General features: G+C 45.6%; 1 protein-coding gene across 1 annotated transcript in view; it reads left to right on the forward strand.

Annotated features, from left to right (window-relative positions):
• Window positions 1-14432, forward strand: part of LOC124616602 (venom dipeptidyl peptidase 4-like) — a 318997-nt gene that overhangs the window by 176461 nt on the left and 128104 nt on the right. The window contains exon 5 of the mRNA XM_047144923.1: window positions 6992-7101. Coding sequence (XP_047000879.1) covers window positions 6992-7101 — 110 coding nt within the window. The remainder of the gene's footprint in view (window positions 1-6991; window positions 7102-14432) is intronic.

A 14432-nucleotide genomic window follows, 5' to 3' on the forward strand; every position in this document is an offset into this window, starting at 1 on the left:
GTTTTAGTTAGTGGAGGTGCAGTATTACTCATTGATAGTAGCCATTGGAGTGGAGTTGGTCTAATAGTTCCAGTTATGGTTCGCATCGCCTGGTTTAGCTGTGTGCCAGCAAGGTTGGTATGGCAGCTATTGATCCAGACAGAAGAACAGTATTCTGCTGTTGAGTGTACGAGGGATTTTGTGCTAATTGTTAAAGTTTAGGCTTCTGAATCGGGTTAGTTCAAGTTCTCAGTTCTGCTACATATTTTTCCGGGTGTTGTTTGAAGGTGAGTGTTCTATCGAGAATGACACCAACCTACGTAGGTTGTTTATTACGCTTCAGAATGGTTCAAATGGCTCTGAGCTCTATGGGACTTAACATCTGAGGTCATCAGTCCCTTAGAACTTAGAACTACTTAAATCTAACTAACCTAAGAACATCACATGTTGTGGCTTGGCGAGACAGCAAAGCCACTATGAGGAAGCCGAAAGGCACGCGTTTAAGCTAACGCAGGCTGGCGTGAGGTCTGGAACAGGACAAGGTACTTAATATAGACAATAACATACGTAGCTGCTGGAATACTTAACTTTAATCCATAATTGGTGAACATCGCTCGTGACTGTACACGTTTTACAGCATCAATAGTAACTGGTAATGGCGCCTTGCTAGGTCGTAGCAAATGACGTAGCTGAAGGCTATGTTAACTATCGTCTCGGCAAATGAGAGCGTAATTTGTCAGTAAACCATCGCTAGCAAAGTCGGCTGTACAACTGGGGCGAGTGCTAGGAAGTCTCTCTAGACCTGCCGTGTGGCGGCGCTCGGTCTGCAGTCACTGATAGTGGCGACACGCGGGTCCGACATATACTAACGGACCGCGGCCGATTTAAAGGCTACCACCTAGCAAGTGTGGTGTCTGGCGGTGAGACCACATCACACACATCCATGCCCGAGGCAGCATTCGAACCTGCGACTGTAGCAGCAGCGCGGTACCGGACTGAAGCGCCTAGAACCGCACGGCCACCGCGGCCGGCTATCAAGGTTCATTGTGAACTTATCATAATGGATAATAACAGTTTTTTGCTCATATCTGTTGTTTAGATGAAACGACGTGACTTCAGTTTTGTTAGGATTTCACTGGAGCGCCCATTTTTTTAAATATTCAGGTATTATTCGAAGGTCTTCTGTCAGTACAGTCATAAGTTTGGGCAAAGCTCGAAGTTTGGTTACCGATGGCAATGTCACCCGCATAAATAAATTTCCCAGACGTTGGTGGTATATCTGAGATGCATATTGGTGAGGTCAAAAACAGTCTGAAACGTTTGTAAGGGTGTAGCAGGGTAGATTGTGCAGAGATATAATTTTTAAGGGAAAAAATGGATACGCTGAGCCACTTCCGAGTTAACTAGCGTTGAAGTTAGCCAATTAGGCTGTTGCAGGCGCAAATACAAGCGGCCCGCCAGATACAACTACGTCAGTTGTTATAGCGTAGATGCCTGCGCGCGAGACTGTCCAGCCTTTGGCTGCTGTCCATCCCTACTACCACCACATGTCCAATCTGCGTATCGATCTCTTGTTCGGTTTTAGGAAACTAAACGAAGAACACGTTTGGTGACGTCGTCTCTGACGAGTTGGGGTGGCAGTCACTGAAACAAAAGCGGGTTTCTTCTTGGCGAGATCTATTTACGAAATTTCAATCACCAACTTTCTCTTACGAATGCGAAAATATTTTGTTGAGACCCGCCTACGCAGGGAGGAATGATCATCATAATAAATTAAGAGAAATCAGAGGTCGAACGGAAAGATTTAGGTGTTCCTTTTTCCCATACGCCATTAGAGAATGGAATGGTAGAGAAGTAGTATGAAAATGGTTCGATGAACCCTCTGCTAGGCACTTAAGTGTGTGTTGCAGAGTAACCATGTAGATGTAGATTGGCTAACTTCAGTGCTAGTTAACTCTGAAACGGCGCAACGTATGAAATTTGTTTCTTAACAGTTATTTCTCAGCACAGCCTACCCTGCAACACTCTTACAAGCTTTTCAGGCACCCTGCGTACAATTATGTCGTCAAATCATATTCACCAAGTTTCAAGAAGGTGCATTAAGAAGTGAATTTAGGAACATACAGCCCAACCCATCCCACCAAGTTTCGCTCGCGTAGGGATCGTGAAACGAAGTTTGAACTATCTACAGCATAAACGGAGTCGGACGTCGTAGGCTTTCCTGGCGTAATAAATCTTGAAAGCCTCTTGCTGCCGGATCGTAAAATCAACTCGATCCGATATTTCGGCGAACCAACTGGTCGCCATTTTCACTGTCTGCTTTCATCTAGTACTTTCCGCTCTTTGGGGAAGTGTGAGGGGGAGTTTGTAGCCTTTCGGCTTTTACTCCCCTGTGTACTTGTGTGTGTGATTATTTCTGTACTTTTTTGGTGTCTGTGAACTGTGATGATTGTTCTGTGTGAGTCTGGTACTTGCCTGAGGTTTGGCGAGATAATTGTAGTAATTTGGGTAGGAGCAGGATTTGGGAATGGATATTGGGATTTTTCTCTTCGACTTAGTCGTCGAAGATCGTCATGGGGCGATTGTGTTTATCGCGGGACATGTCGTACCGACCTAGGGAGTGGATGAGGGCGTTTCCCGACCTGGAAGTACCTTCATAGAAGGCCCTTGCCAGGTCTTGAAAACGCTCTCTCAGGAGTGGGATTTCTGCAGCGACATGCAAATCGTCGATAGGGAATCCAAGGGGTAAACGCAGTGCCCTCCTGAGGGCGCGGTTCTGCAGCCTCTGGAGTTTGTCCAGGTGCTGCTTTGCCGCGTATCCCCAGACAGGACACGCGTATTCCATGACTGGCCGGATCAGGGCCTGGTATACGTTCACTCCTACTGAGCAGGAAAGGGAGCTGGATGAGTTGAGGATTGGGTACAGGATGGACATTCTGGCGCAGACCTTCCTATGGACCTCGTCTATGTGGGGTTTCCACGTAAGACGAGAGTCCAAGGTTACGCCAAGGTACTTGGCGGTTCTGCGCCAGGGGAGTTGGGTTCCGTTTAGGTGAAAGTGGAGGGGGGGGGGGGGGGGAGCGTTGAGGAGGTTCGCGCCTTCCGAGCCTACGGGTGATCAGCATCGCCTGCGTCTTTTCAGAATTGATGGTGATTCGCCAGCGACGGGCCCAAGTTTCTGTGTCATCTAAAACCCTTTGTAGCCTACGGATGACCAGGTCCTTGTTCGCATGTCTTGTGTAGTAGGCTGTATCGTCAGCGTACTGTGCAGTGTGCACCAGGGGGGCCGTTGGTGTGTCCGCAGTGTACAGACTGTACAAAACGGGCCCCAGGACCGATCCCTGTGGCACCCCAGCACGAATACGCCTTCTGGTGGAGGTGGCTGTTTCTACTTTGACAGAGAAAGTTCTGTTCGAGAGATAGCTTTTGATCTGTTTAACTATACTCCCGAGGAACCCTTGGGTGTACAACTTGTAGAGTAGCCCTCTGTGCCATACTGAGTCTTCAGGAGAGTGCTGCTTCTGCTGATGAGTCCTGCTGATAACTGACGCCAAGCTGGCAATCGACGTCCTATATAGGCCTCCGTACCGTACACGGCGCATTCGCCGCCCATCATAGTTGCTGCCGTGCAAGACTGGGAGGTGGCGGCAACGATATATCGCACTCAGGGACGATATTCGAACACTCGGACTGGCCGCACCGAAGAACGTTCTGTTTCGATGCGAGATAGTACAGGATTCCACGGCCTGCTAAGAGGAAACCCATTGTCTCTGTTCATTAAATTATCCGCCAACCTAATTTCAATTGCTTCTTTGTAGACACTGTTCCAAAAACCAGAAGTGTTGGCAACCATCACAATTTCTTCAAATTTCATACCGTGTCCCTCATTTAAGCAGTGTTCTGCTACTGCCGATGCCGGCCGCTGTGGCCGCGCGGTTCCAGGCACTTCAGTCTGGAACCGCGCGACCGCTACGGTCGCAGGTTCGAATCCTTCTTCCGGCATGGATGTGTGTGATGTCCTTAGGTTAGTTGGGTTTAAGTTGTTCTAAAATCTAGGGGACTGATGATCTCAGAGGTTAAGTCCCATAGTGCTCAGAGCCATTTGAACCGTCTACTTCCGATTTTTCCGGCTGTTGTAGCCTCGTATGACGTCGATGTTCCACATACCTGTCATGAACTATGCGAATCGAACGGCCGATGTAAGCCTTCCCACATTGGCACGTAAGTTCGTATGCACCGAGTTTCCTAAGCTGCAAATCGTCTTTCACAGAGCCGAGTAGTAACCTGATCTTAGATGGTGGACGGAACACACTTTTAATGTTAAAAGTCCTTAAAATTTTTCCTATCTTAAACAAAATGCCCCCAGCGTAAGGCATAAAGGCCACCGATCTACGCTCCTCTTCATGCACCTCCAGTGGTGGTCCAAACCGACGGATCTGCTTCTCAGTGTATCCATTTTCCTTAAAACAGCTTTCAAATGCGCAAGTTCTTGTGTTAAGCTGCCCGCATCGGAAGCGGCATATGCTCTTCGTACCAAAGTCCTAAGGAGGCCACTGCATTGGTGTGATAGATGACAACTCTTAGAATGCAGGTACCGATCTGTGTGCGTCGGCTTTCGGTGAACACTATGTCCCAAAGTACCATCAGGTTTTTTTATAAACCATGACATCTAAAAATGGGAGCATCCCATTACTTTCTACCTCCATGGTGATTTTAATGCGGTGATGAAGACAGTTGAAGTGGTCCAAAAATCTATTAAGAGCATCACGTCCATGTTTCAGACGGAAAGAGAATCATCCACATGTCTCCAGAAGCACGTTGGTTGCAAAGCCGAAGTCCTAAGTGCCATATCCTCGAAGTCCTCCATAAATAAATTGCCTCTATGGGTGATAAAGGACTACCCATAGCCACTCCGTGATTCTGTTCAAAAACGTTGCCGGAAATAAAAAGTGCTTGGATGTCAGCACATGACGACAAAGCTTCACCAACTCTTCATACAGTTTTTCACTAAAACCAAGGAACTCTTCCACAGGGACTCGTGTAAACAGAGATACCACATCAAAACTCACTAATACATCTGAAGGGCTCAGCGCCAGTGATTTCAGTCGTGGAATAAAATGGAGACATATGGATGATTCCTTTTTCGTCTGGCCACATGGACGTGACGCTCTTAATAGATTTTTGGACCACTTCAACTGTCTTCATCCCCGCATTAAATTTACCATGGAGGTTGAAAGTAATGGGATGCTTCCATTTTTAGATGTTACGGTTTATAAAAAACCTGATGGTACTTTGGGATTTAGTGTTCACCGAAAGCCGACGCACACGGATCGGTATCTGCATTCTAAGAGTTGTCATCCACCATACCAACGCAGTGGCGTCCTTAGGACTTTGGTACGCAGAGCATATGCCGTTTCTGACTCGTGCAGCGTAACACAAGAACTTGCGCATTTGAAGGCTGTTGTACGGAAAATGGATACTCTGAGAAGCAGATTCGTCGGGCTATGGAGTTTGGACCATGACTGGAACATATATCGGTAGCCTTTATCCCTTATACTGGGGGCGTATTGTTTAAGGTAGGAAGAATTTTAAGGAATTTTAACATTAAGAGTGTGTTCCGTCCACTTTCTAAGATTAGGGCACCACTCGGCTCTGTGAAAGATGATTTGGGGCCCAGGAAACCCGGTGTGTACAAAATTCCGTGTCAACTTCAGCTAACATCGCCCGTTCGATTCGCACAGATCATGACATGTGTGTGGAACATCGCCATCATACGAGGTTACAACAGCCGGAAAAATCGGCAGTATAGAACACTGCTTAAATGAGGGACAAGGTATAAAATTTGAAGAAACTGTGATAGTTGCCAACACTTCCGGTTTTTGGAAGAGTGTCTATAAAGAAGCAAATGAAATTAGATTGGCAGATAATTTAATTAACAGAGACAATGGGTTTCCTCTTAGCAGGTCGTGGAATCCTGTACTATTCCGCATCGAACGTTCTTCGGTGTGGCCAGTCCGAGTATTCGAATATCGTCCCTGAGTGCGATATATCGTTGCCGCCAGTGTTCTAGTAAGGGCGGGGCAACCTCTCAGTCTTGGAAGGCAGCAACTATGATGGGCGGCGCATGCGCCGTGTACGGAACGGAGGCCTATACAGGACGTCGATTGGCAGCCTGGTGTTGTTTCTCCAGTGCCATGTGCAGTGCTACGTTATATCGCCACCAACAGTGTTGCCAGTGTCACTCATTTGTGTTCCCGCTGTGGTGTTTCTTAGTTTTCGCTTTGGTCTCCGCATGTGTGTGTGTGTGTGTGGCTCTCATCTATGTTTTTTAATCAACCTTTTCTACTCATCTTTTTTTTATTGTTTATTCACCCATTTTTACCATTCTCGTTTATGTATTCTTTTCATGAGTGCTTATGTTTTTTGTATCTCTCTTGGCTGAAGAGCGGCGTATTGTGCCGCTGCCAGCACGCCCCATAATGGGTAGTGAAATAACAATAAAGAGAAAAAAAGCTTGGCGTCAGTTATCAGTGGAACTCATCAGCAGAAGCAGCATTTTCCTCAAGATGGCGAACAGTTGGATCGCCGAAATGCCGAATCGAGTTGATGCTACGATCTGGCAGCAAACCCAAAGTGATTTTCATGAACAGAATTTTTTAAGCATTCACCCATCCCATGTTCCATACATAGATGGAATGGGAAAAATTCTGTTGAGAATAGGACGTATCCTCTGCCATGCACTTCACTTTGGTCTGCATATTATTAGATGTAGATGTGTTAAAAGCATTAAGACCGCCGCTCGCAAAGGAGTTGCCAATGTTAAGCGCTACCTGACCAGTTGAGCATGAATAATTTCTGCACGTTATATTCATCTGTGTTTTAACAGACATGTTCTACATTTGACTGGTTTAAAGCATAAGTAACATCTATCTGCCTTTGTAGTAATGCTCATAAATGAGTTCTACGTAGCAATTTATGTCTATTGCACAACACAGCAGGATTGATGTTCCAGGCCGGCACGCCGATGCCCACCGTAGCACTGAAGGTGGCGAGTCTGCCGTCTGAAGATTGCCGCTGCCTGAGCATTCAACAGCTGCTGGCTCCAGTCGACGTCGTCAGCGAGTAAGTGAAACTGCTGTGTTCGTTAAGTATCCTGTCAGCACATATACTAATATGCCACGACACTACACATATTGGTCGGCCATTGTGGCTGAGAGTTTCTAGGCGCTTCAGTCCAGAACCGCGTGACTGCTACGATTGCAGGTGCGAATCCTGCTTCGGTCTTGGATGTGTGTGATGTCCTTAGGTTGGTTAGGTTTAAGTAGTCCTAAGTAACTGATGACCTCCGATGTTAAGCCCATAGTGCTCAAAATCATTTGAGTACACATATTGTGACCACTAGACGCTGCGAATTAGCTGTAATGCTGTGAATTAATTTTTGGAAGGAAGGAGTTTGGTCGAGACATTTTATTCACTGCAGTCCTTTCCGTTGAGAACTGTCCCGAGTGTCTGGTAGACACTGTATTAAGGAGCATGTCAAAATGGACCTACTGAATAATATTCAATGGTTAAAGTTGAAAAAGTTGACAGGGCCAGTTGTATGGATCAACTTCCAAAGCACTGTGTTGTGTCGTATCAAGTTAGGAGACAAAATACTGCAGAGAGCTTTGCATTTTTATGCAGAGCGTTTAACTCTACGGACCTCTCGTGTGAAGTAGGCTTTGCGTCGGAACCGTGTTTTTTGTTACAGACCGTTGTGTTCCACACACAATCTTGAAAAGAAGTAACAACCATACCAGTTATAGAGTGAGGCACCCAATGTGTGTGTCATTATGAATAAAAGTATCTTGCTTCTAACGGATACTTTTGTGCGTTGCCACGTTTTGTGCAAGTTACGTAGTGCTAAAATTTCCCGGATACCTGCGAGAAAGACTTATGTAGTAGCCCCTGTTTCCTGTCAGCTAATTTCAATAATTGCTGAGGGTTACACAATTCTTGGTAAATTAGCATTAATCGCATTGCGAAGGTTGACAACATTACAGAGAGGAAAAGCCGAAGACAGAGAACATTTCTTCTAGGAGTGCTAGTCGCGCAGGTTACGCAGACACACAAAATTGTGTGTCTGTGAAAGTTGCAAAGTAGGAGATGAGGTAGTGGCAGAAGTGAAGCTGTGAGGACGGGATAGTTGTGCACAGATGGCTCGGATGGTAGAGAACTTGCCTGCGAAGTGTTGGACTTCTGAGGAACTTGGCCAGAAATAAAAGTCGTAGGTGTGGGAGCTCCAGATGGCCAATGGTTCAGAAATAACAGCATTTTTGGAGTGGGTCGTGTGACCATAAGCCATTTACGTTACCTCAGTTACCAGGCTGCGGGTGGCGCAGTGAAAAGAGTACAGAACGGTAATTCGAAGGTCGTGAAATCGAGTCTATAGGGGGGAGCATTTTATTTGCTACTTCTGAGTTATTCACATTGCAAATAAAACGAAATAATGCTCAATACATTTTAGCTGTTATGATAAAACCCTATGTGGAAGAGAACAAATTTCTTCTGTTAACTGACTCGTGTGAAGAATGAACAAGTCCACAATTCCATGACGCGATTTTTCAAGATGAAGAAGGATTAAAGTAGCCGCCAGAAACACACCGCTAGTCAAAACTTGTGATTTACTATTATCGTCAGCTAAATAATTTGATCAAAAAGATTCAAAATTTGTCTCGCTGAATGAGAAAAAGAAATCGCATCCTGAGAAGATTGCAACAAAATATATTTCATTGAACATCACAAGTTATGTTCACCAATAACGGCACAATAATGCGTTACGTGTGGTTTACTGTCAAACTGTGCGATGAGAGAGAACCCTTTATAAATGTAAACCAAATTTGTTTTGTACGGAATCTTTAAAACAACTATTCATATTAATATTGTGGTGTTTACAATGTGTACAAGATGCCGAGAAAATTACTGCTTACCCTGTTTTTACGATAAATATCACCCCAGCACTTGTAAATCATCAACTGTAAAATAAAGTCTAAGACAAAAAAAGAAAACGAAAACAACGACGCACCACGAAGGAAGTACCAAAAAAAAAAAAAAAAAGGTTCAAATGGCTCTGAGCACTTTGGGCTTAACTTCTGAGGTCATCAGTCCCCTAGAACTTAGAACTACTGAAACATAACTAACCTAAGGACATCACACACACCCATGCCCGAGGCAGGATTCGAACCTGCTAACGTAGCGGTCGCCCGGTTCCAGACTGTAGCGCCTAGAACCGCTCCACCCTGGCCGGCGGAAGTATCCGAATTGGACGGAAATCAGTAAAGTTGATTTAATGTGGGAGCAAATAAATGAGTGCAACTGCAGAAAAATTGGGTCATTTATTCAAGAGAAGGAGTTTCACAAATTGATCATATCAGTAACGTGCTGGTTCACCTCTGGTCCTTATGCCAGATGTTGTACGGCTTGACGCTGATTCTGCCAAACTGTGCCCAATTGGCGAGTTGAATCGTCAGTCCTGAGCTGGTTGGAGGGTCCTGCCCATAATGATCCAAATATTCTCACCTTGCTGGGCAAGGTACGGTTTGACACGCGCTAAGTCAAGCAGTAGCAACTCTCGAAGTGTATGGGCAGACATTATCTTGCTGAAATGTAAGCACAAAGCCCAGGATGGATTGTCAGGAGTGGCAACTAAACGGACCATTGAATATCGTCGGCGTACCGTTGTGCTGTACGGGTGCCACGGATGACAAATGAACGATCCTGTTATGGAAAGAATCGGCATCCGAGACCCTCACTCCTGGTTGTCGGGCTGTGGGGTGGATGACAGTCAGGTTGATATCCATCGCTGTCTGGAGCGTCTCCAGACACGTCTTCGCAGGTCATCGAGGCTCATTTCGAAGCAGGACTCAAATAATCACTGAAGACCTTCTTCTCCAGTCAATAAGGTTTCAGGCAGCCGACATGTCTGGAGATGTTCCAGACAGCCGTAGGATACCAACCTGACTGTCGCCTGCCATTCAGCCCAACAATCAGGAGTGATGGTCTGGGAAGTCATTTCTTTTCATGGGGCGACGTCTTTGGTTATCAACCGTGGCACCCATATGGAACAGAGATAAATAGACGATATTTTACCCCCCGTTTTATTGCCCTTCATGGCAAGCCGCCCAGGGCTTATATTTCAGCAAGAGTTGCTACTGCTTGCCTTTGTGCTTGCCGTATCCTACCTTGGCCAGCAAGGTCGCCGGATGTCTCCTCAATTGTGAACGTTTGGAGCATTGTGGGCAGGACCCTCCAACCAGCTAAGGATTTTGACGATCTAACGCGCCAGTTGGAAAGACTCTGCCATGATATCCCTCAGAAGACCATCCAGCACCTTTATCAATCAACTCCAAGCCAAATATCTGTCTGCATAAGGCCCAGAGGTGGACAAACGACTTATTGACTAGCTCAAGTTGTGAAGCACTTTCATTTGAAAAAAATATCCACTTTTTTGAAAGTGTAATTATTTGCTTGCCATGTACATCACATCTGCTGACTTCTACCCCATTCAGATAGTTTCCTTGTGGTGCATCTTTTTTTTGTTTTAGACTGTAATTGAAGTACCAAATTTCATTTATGAAGTTCTCATGTATGCTTTACCCTCCCTTCCTCTAAATTTATTTATAATCAGAAATTTTCCTTTGCGTTTCTTGTTTGTCTTTTACAAAAATATTAATAAATTATTAATTAATAATATTAAATATATGCAAGATTATTTCGGTTTATTTACAGGGTAAGTAACGTAAAAATTGAGAGTAAAAAAGCTGCTCCAAAGGGCCTCAAGCCCACAACCTCTGAATTACCATTCTGTACTCTTTCCACTGCTCCAACCGTTACCTCGGAAGTAGGTTAATGTAGATGACTCATGCCTCACCCGGATCACGACAAAATGCAGTTATTTTCGTAACCTTTGGCCAACTGGAGTTCCCACTTGTGCTAGCGTAAGCTGGTGCCAGCACATCATGCGGCATAGAAGTTGCAAGAAGATCAACAGAGGCCAAAAACAGACTCGCAGGAAACGCGCTACCAACGCCCTCTCAGCCGCGGACCAGAGGGACAGTTAGTTCGAGTCTGTCGCACCAATTTAGTTCGTGTCATCAGTCGCACCCCAGAGGGAATCGCAGTAGCAGTTAGCTCCGCTGTATCGCCTCACGAGGTAGCCGCACAGCCCAAGGCACCTTGTCACAGTCTGGGCGGCTCCCCCTGTCGGGGGTTCGAGTTCTCCCTCAGGCATGGGTGTGTGTGTTGTCCTTAGCATAAGTTAGATTAAGCAGTGCCGATGACCTCAGCAGCTTGGTCCCATAAGACGTCAGCACAAATTTCCAAAAAACAAAAAAACAAAAACAAAAACACAATGCTCCGCCGCTAACTCAGAGACAGGCAGCACATAACAATCGTAATTGTGAACATCTTTGTACTCCACTCGCAGTGAGGCTAACATGGACTATACAGCTATACAGAAGAGCTTATACCACAACGTATATCTTGAGCTATGTAAACCTTCCGATCTTATGAAAAAAGAACCCAGTTAATCTATGCGTGCAGTTTGTGTTATAGAAAGAGGATAGTGGCCACCAAACAGCATCTTCTCCTTGCTTCCCATGGTACAGCTCTACAGAGACAACTAGATGACATAAAATCACTTCCGTCACTTTGGTTTCTGGCCAAGTCCTGTATACACTATAAAATCGGCGATGACGAGTAGGTTGGGTCCCCTTGTAAGTTCCACGGGGAGGGACCTAGTGCGTATACCTACTGTCCAGTCGGGGCCTCAAACTGGCGATTGCTACTGGCAGGTCCCTGTGACGACATCATCCAGCACAGCCTCATAGTCCTGGTAGGCCTGCAAGACTACGAACTGTTTCATTACAAAAATGTCCAGCAGATGCAGTCGGCTGCGCCACACTTGTTGTGCATATGCGCCACCATTGGTCACACATCCTAAAACACCGCTGCCAATGTCGGTGTGGAAATTTGCCTTGCCGCTTGCTGCGCTGGTCAATGCGGTACAGCTGAGTTCGCTGTTTCAGCAAGCTTACCTCCCTCGCTACATTGCTTCAGCCTTGCTTATTGCTCAGGTGTTTCAGTGACGACATCCCGCACTCACCTGTTTTCAGCACTCGTGCAATACATCGCTCAGGCTCACACTACTGGTCGGCACACTACAATAGTGTGCTACTTGTCAGGAAGTGTGTGCAAAAAGTTTTTCAAAGTTGTATGCACAGAAGCCTTAACGAACTAAAGTTTTTTATCGCTATAAAGCGTTTTATGGTATAATGCTGAGACACTGTTTGAAAACTAACTTAGTTTCCCTTTATTTTGCACGTAATAATTTCAGTGTCACTAAGTGTTGATACGTAAATGCTGTTTAAATTTTACGAATTAACATTTTTGAATAATTATTTCGGTTTTATCAATGAATAGTTGTTCTTATCGACTAAAATAAATAAATTTTTAGATAAAATATATTTCTTTTGCAAAAATATAATTTAAAACATATATAAAAATATAATTGCGTAGGCTTCCGCGGCCAGAGTCAGTCGACATAAGTTTTCTGGGTTTGGTACTGCGTCGTAATGTAAAAACTACTGCTGCTATAGAAAAGCCAACGTTTCGGCCACGATTGCAGCGGCCTTCTTCTGGGTCTAATGGTGCGTTCCAGCTACGCAGTGTCCTTTATATTTTGTTGTTAGTGTTTACTGCGCATGCCATTATGTCATAATTTTAAAAAGGTAGTTGGTTTATTGGTCACAGTGGGGCACAGAGTATATCGTAAGCCTACACATACTGACAGGTATCTGCACGCCAAATCCTACCACCACCCAGCGCACGAGAACTCTGTCATCCGCTCTTTGGCAATCCGTTCAAAATGGTTCAAATGGCTCTGAGCACTATGGGACTTAACATCTATGGTCATCAGTCCCCTAGAACTTAGAACTACTTAAACCTAACTAACCTAAGGACAGCACACAACACCCAGCCATCACGAGGCAGAGAAAATCCCTGACCCCGCCGGGAATCGAACCCGGGAACCCGGGCGTGGGAAGCGAGAACGCTACCGCACGACCACGAGATGCGGGCTTTGGCAATCCGTGCTCAGCCCCTAAGTGATGCTCGAAACATCACACCTGAGCTTAAAAGGTTACGGGCAACGTTTGTAGCCAATGGCTACAACCATAAGTCAATAAACACAGCCTTGTCGACCAACACAAGCAAGAAAGATAAGCAGGAAATAGACAAACTGCAGCCAACAGTACGCTTACCTATGTGAAAAACGTCACTGACCGAATAGGCAAACACCTTCGCCGCGTTGGAGTGCAGCCTGTCTTCTATAGTGGTCGTAGGATCCAGGACGTGCTAGGCTCCACCAAGGACAAGGTGGATTCATTACACACTTCAGGCGTTTACAAGGTGGAATGCGAATGTGGAGAGGCATTCATCGGCGAGACTGGTAGGCCAATAGCAACGCGCATTCGGAAGCACGAGCGTTATATTCGTCTAGGGCAACACAACAAATCCGCAGTGGCAGAACACCACCATGACTGCGGAAAAGAAATAAAATTCGGCGAAGCCTGTGTGTGGGCCAAGCAGCCAATTATGACGAAACGCAAAATCAGAGAGGCCATCGAAATATTTAAACACCCTAACAACATGAACAGGGAGGATGGACTCAGGCTTGCCCCATCTTGGCTGCCAGCAATCAGAGCCCAACAGACCGCACTGTCAACACGAGGCACGAGCACCACCGGCGAGTAACTGCCGCCGCGCGGCCGACGTCCAGCAGTTGGTAAACAGCAGCAAACTTCTCATTCGACGGTGGCCACCAATCGTGGTACACAACACAGAAGCCAATAGACAACAGAGGTCACGTTCTCCCTCCACCGCAATAACCTATTAAAATAAAGTTCCCTCTCCTTCTTCCTTAAGTGACCAATAAACTAACTACTTTTTTAAAATTATGGCGTAATGGCATGCGCAGTGAACACTAACAACAAAATATAAAGGACACTGCGTAGCTAGAACGCACCATTAGACCCAGAAGAAGGCCGCTGCAATCGTGGCCGAAACGTTGGCTTTTCTATAGCAGCAGTAGTTTTTACATTATGATGCGGTACCAAACCCAGAAAACTTTTATGTCGTCAATATATAAAACATGAAATGAGGTCGCCCAAGGATAGAAAAAACGGGGGTCCAAAGTTTTGGAAGTCCAGTCGCTGGTCAGCTCATGCTGATCTTTGTTAAACTGTCTACATTAGCATCAAGTATTGAAAAAGCACCAGGTCAAAAATGGTTCAAATGGCTCTGAGCACTATGGGACTCAACATCTTAGGTCATAAGTCCCCTAGAACTTAGAACTACTTAAACCTAACTAACCGAAGGACATCACACACACCCATGCCCGAGGCAGGATTCGAACC

This window comes from Schistocerca americana, chromosome 5 (assembly GCF_021461395.2).
Source record: "Schistocerca americana isolate TAMUIC-IGC-003095 chromosome 5, iqSchAmer2.1, whole genome shotgun sequence".
Classification (NCBI taxonomy): Eukaryota; Metazoa; Arthropoda; class Insecta; order Orthoptera; family Acrididae; genus Schistocerca; species Schistocerca americana.